Source organism: Trichechus manatus, unplaced genomic scaffold (genome assembly GCF_000243295.1).
Source record: "Trichechus manatus latirostris isolate Lorelei unplaced genomic scaffold, TriManLat1.0 scaffold00202, whole genome shotgun sequence".
NCBI lineage: Eukaryota > Metazoa > Chordata > Mammalia > Sirenia > Trichechidae > Trichechus > Trichechus manatus.
Window position 1 is genome coordinate 4,423,555 of NW_004444138.1, and position 5,052 is coordinate 4,428,606.

At 44.8% G+C, this 5,052-nt stretch overlaps 1 protein-coding gene across 2 annotated transcripts in view; it reads left to right on the forward strand.

Annotated features, from left to right (window-relative positions):
• The window catches only part of FAM3B (FAM3 metabolism regulating signaling molecule B), a 64,355-nt gene that overhangs the window by 27,881 nt on the left and 31,422 nt on the right, over positions 1-5,052 (forward strand). For both annotated transcript variants that reach the window (XM_023742156.1, XM_023742154.1), the window contains one exon: positions 3,292-3,415. In XM_023742156.1, the coding sequence (XP_023597924.1) occupies positions 3,292-3,415 (124 nt within the window). The remainder of the gene's footprint in view (positions 1-3,291; positions 3,416-5,052) is intronic.

Consider the following 5,052-nt stretch of genomic DNA (forward strand, 5'->3'; position numbering starts at 1 on the left):
AAAGGTCGGCAGTCTGAATCCGCCAGCCACTCCTTGGAAACCCTATGGGGCAGTTCTTCTCTGTCCTGCAGGGTCACTATGAATCAGAATTGACTCGACGGCAATGGGTTTGGTTTTTGTTTTTGTTTTTGTTTTTTTTTTTTGGTATGTTAGTTACACTTTCAAATACCATGCTTAATGTGCTTTTAGGTGAAGTACCTCTAAATTTAAAGTAAAGGGTCGAACTATTAGATTGAAAAAACTAAAATGAAGACACCATAGTGTCCCTGAAAAACTAGATGCAATGGGAAATTACTGTATTTTTAGTACCTTTTCATAAATTTAGAGGTAGATCATCTAAAAAGGTATCTGGAGTAGGGGGGAAACATATTGAGTATATATATTTTTTAATTTAATAACATAACTGTCTCATTTATCTGATACTGCCATAACAGAAATAACCACGAGTGGGTGACTTTGAAGAACAGAAATTCATTTTTTCACATTTCTAGAGGCTAAGAGTCCAAATGAGGGTCTTGGCCGTGTTGATTCCTTCAGAGGGCTTCTCTCCCCCTCCTAGTTTCTGGTGTCTGCTGGCAGTTCTTGGCGTTGCTTGGCTTGTAGACAGTCCTCATGTGGCGTCTGTCATCCCCCTGTGTGTGTGTCTCTGTGTCTATTCTGCTATTCTGCGGGACACAATTCAATCCATAACAGTAACACGCTGTCTAAATAAGTTTAGCCTATGTTTTCCAATTGCGGTACAGTAAATTACTTAATATGGCCCTTCTAGCCATAGTCTTTGTAACTCCCACCAAATGACTGGATAAAGACTATGCAAATAAGGTGTCTGAAACCCTAAAAGGGGTCAGGTTTCCCATCCTGCTAGATTTAAAAGAGCAGTCAATTCCAGAGCAGAGGAGGATTTTACCACCACCAAGAAAGAAGAGCTAGGAGTGGAGTGTGTCCTTTGGACCCTGGATCTCTGTGCTGAGAAGCTCCTGGAACCAGCAGACGGAGAAAGAGAGAGCCGTAACGCAGAAGATGGCAAGAAGTGGTGGCAGACAAACGGCGGCAACAGAGGCAGAAAACGGGCAGAAGATGGCGTGGTGGGCTTCTCCTGGCCCATGGAGTGAGAAAGCTGAGCGCCTTCGGGCAGAAGCCTTGCTGGCAGAGTAGGGTGCTCCAGGTACTTGGTGGAACTAGGTTTGCTGATCCACAGAGCTAGAGCTGTGTGCCTTTGTGCCGAGGCTCACTGGCAGAGTAGGGTGCTTCTGGGTATTTATCAGCAGAGCTAAAAGAGCTTTCTAACACTTGCCCAAGCAGGACAGAGGCCAGGCCAAGGGGCGGAGAAGCTGAGAGACTAGATACCTGCCTGCGGGCACAGCTGAGAAGTAGCTGTCCTGATCAAAGAACTGTATCCTGAGTCTTTCCTGATCCTAAATTGTAACCTCTTACTTCCCTAATAAACCCTGTAACTGTGAGTATGGTCTGTGAGTCCTGTGTGGCCATTGCAACAAATTAGCGAACCCAGCAGAGAAGTAGAGAGTGCCATGGGAGGAACGGCTGGTGTTAGAGTTGGTAAAAAGGCTGGAGGGAGGAGTCAGCCTCCTGCATGAAGTTAGAGGAGCTCAGACACTCCTGCCACACCATTTTTACACCAGTTTTGCAGACACCCTCTCCATGCATAGAAAAAGCTTCAAGGACATGTACCAAACGGTAAAACGTTGATGATTCCTGAGAGTAGAAATATGTGGAACTTTTCCCTTTTTTTTTTTTTTTTTTTTGCTTATTTATTACTTTCAGTTTTTCTGCAGAAATTAAATAAGGAAAGATAAAAATATCATGGTCTTTTCTTATATAAAAAAGATAGAAGCAATAAAATGTCCTTAGAAGCATGAGGCTGGTGAGATTTTGGCTCGCTTCCTTTGGATGCTTCATCAGGAAAGACCAATCACTACAAAAGGACATCATATTTGGTAAAGTAAAGGGTCAGTGAAGATGAGGGAAATCCTCCAAGAGATGGAGTGACACAATAACCACAACAATGGACTCAACGTGCCAACGATCATGAGGATGGCGCAGGACTGGACAGCGTTTCATTCTGTTATGCATGACATCACCATGAGTTGGAGCCAACTTGACGGCAGCTACAACAACAACAGAATCAGTAAGAATAAGAACTGGTCAGAGTTGAAGAGAGTTGCAGTAACGTGTTCTGAAGGCAGTGACCACGGGGACTTGGCTGTTCCTATGTGAAGGGCAGGGCCCATGTCCTCACGTCCGTGTCCGTTGTCTGCCAGCCTGCCATCCACCCAGATTTCCTCAACACCGAGGGACCCTATGCTAATTCATTCGCTCAACAGATATTTATGGAGCAACCGTGTGTGCCACGTACTCCTTGGTTCTGGAGATACAGTGGTAGAAAAAACAGACAGAAACAAATCCCTGCCCTCGTGGAGAATTAGAAAATAAAAAAGGAAAAGGAATGGGTATAATACTGGAGAGTGATAGGTGCTAAGAAAAAATAAACCAGGGCAGGGCTGGGCAGTGTTGGGTGGCTGGAGAGTTGAGGTGAGAGATGGCAGCAGGTGACACGGGAGTGAAGATCTAAAGGACGAGATGCCCTGATGAGGAGAACTCTGTTTCCTCATCCTGGCTAACGAGGACTAGGTGTGAGTCACCTCACTGTGGTCACTAAGAGGCATGGATCGCCATCAGCCCAGCCTCCACAGCAGGCCAGGTATTACGTCGCTGATCTGCACCCTGGTGTCCTCCAGCCTCCACCTCCCATGGACTGCTGTTTAGAAATTAACGTCTTGTATATTGGTGGTTCATTGGTAGAATTCTCCCAGCCAGTGCACCTCATGCACAGCCACTACTCGTCTGTCCGTGGACGCTTCCGTGTTGCTATGATGCTGAACAGGTTTCAGCAGAGCTTCCAGACTAAGACAGATTAGGAAGAAAGACCTGATGAGCTGCTTCCAAAATCAATCAGTGAAAACCCTGTAGTTCATAACAGTCCAATCTGCCACCAATCATGGGGATGGCTCATTTAATTTAATTCATTTAATTAATTTAATTCTGGCAGCATTTAATTCTGTTGTGCACGGGGTCACCATAAGTTGGGGACCAACCAGATGGCAGCTAACAACAGTGAAACTTGGAAGCCCCACCCCAGATTTTTTTCCCCACCATGCTTGGGAGTTGCTCCTATAGAGTGCTAGGTTGGATGGCTGGTGTTCATACTGAAGCACTGGGTTCCTCTGATAAATAATCATATGATGCTGACTGTTATGTTCTTATTCATTACAGCCCCAGCACCCAAAAGACAGAAATGTGACCACTGGACCCCATGTCCCCAGAACACCTATGCCTACCGGTTGCTCAGCGGGGGTGGCAGGGACAAGTATGCCAAAATCTGCTTTGAGGATGAACTGTAAGTATCAGTCTTAAAAAAGAAAAAAGTAAGTATTGTGTTTGATTCTTTCCCATTCTTGGAGGCTTATGATACAGCAAGTCTTGCCAACAGGAAGGAAACGCATATCCTTGATCTCAGGCAAAAGGTGCAGAGCAGAGCACTCGAGAAAATGAGGGTGCGCTCTGTGTTCACTGGGGAAGAATGTCAGTTGTCTCAATGGTTTCGCGTGTCCCTGGGCTGAAAGGCTTTGTACTTTCATTTGACAGCAGTTAGAACAGACCTTTCTTAGACCAAATTGTCCATTCTTCTGGCAATCCATGGTATGGCCAATATTCTTCCCTAACACAACAGTTCAAGCACCTCAGTTCTTCTGTGGAAGCAGAAGTCAAGGACTCAAACGACGTATTGAGTTGAGCAAATCTGCTGCAAAAGACCTCTGTAGAGTTTTTTAAAGAGCAAAGATGTCACTTTGATGACTAAGGTATGCCTGACCCAAACCATGGTCTTTTCAATTGCCTCACAGAGTCATAGAAACAGCAACATTCAGCTGACACAACTTGCCTTCCATTTTGTTCTATGATCCTCACGCACACAGACTGAGTCAGGGTTTGTTTTTCTTTGCAGTCCACACCTCCTATTGAGCTTGTCCTGTTGAACTTGATCGTCTACCTCAACCAGTGCTTTCAGCTGTCATCCACCTAGTTTGTGGACGCTTAGGCACTTCAATAATTAATACAGATGAGAGGAAGTGTGGGCTGTTCCTGATAATGAGTAGCAAGTCTTTGCTCATTACCTACCCCTTTTTCCAAGTCTGTATATACCTTCCTTTGTGGTGGTTGGTTGGTTTACTGCCCTCAACACTTGACATTGCTCTTAGGGCATTGACCTTCCTCTGTGTTTGTCCCTGTTCTTGTCTTGTCCTCCCAAGGAGCTTGTAGAATACTCAGGGCATGAACTGTGTCTTTTCAACTTTGCACACCTTAAACTGGCTTAGAATAATCCCTACTCATAGTAGCCAGTTTAACCATTTGCCATGGAGTCTATTCTGACTCATGATGACTCCACATGTGTCAGAGTAGAACTGTGCTCCATAGGATTTTCAATGGCTGGTTTTTCAGAAGTAGACCACATTTCTTCCGAGGTACCTCTGGGTGGACTCAGACCTCCAACTTTTGAGTTAGCAGCTGAGTATGTTAACTGTTTGCATTACCCAGGAACTCCCTTATTCATAATAAATGAAATCGAACCAAACCCGTTGCTGTCAAGTCGATTCCAACACATTCATAGTAGTCCTTATTAAATCTTTTTGGATTGAGTAGAAATAACACCTCTTTCTCCTTTGCAGATGTATCACTTATTTAAGACATGCTTAAATCAGCCAGGAAGTTTATCAATCAGCATTTACTGACGGATGAACTAGCGTGTGTAAGCTACTCACTGGTGGGGACAATGAGATTAAACATGTGGTTCTTGCCCTCAAGGAGCTTACAGTATAGTTCAGGGTTTCTCCTCCTCAGCACTATTGACATTTTAGGCCACATAGGTCTTTCTTGTGGAGGACTGTCCTGTACATTACAGGACATTTAGCAGCATCCCTGGCTGCCCCCACTAGATGCCAAAGAACACCCCTTCCCTGAGTCATGACATCTACAAAC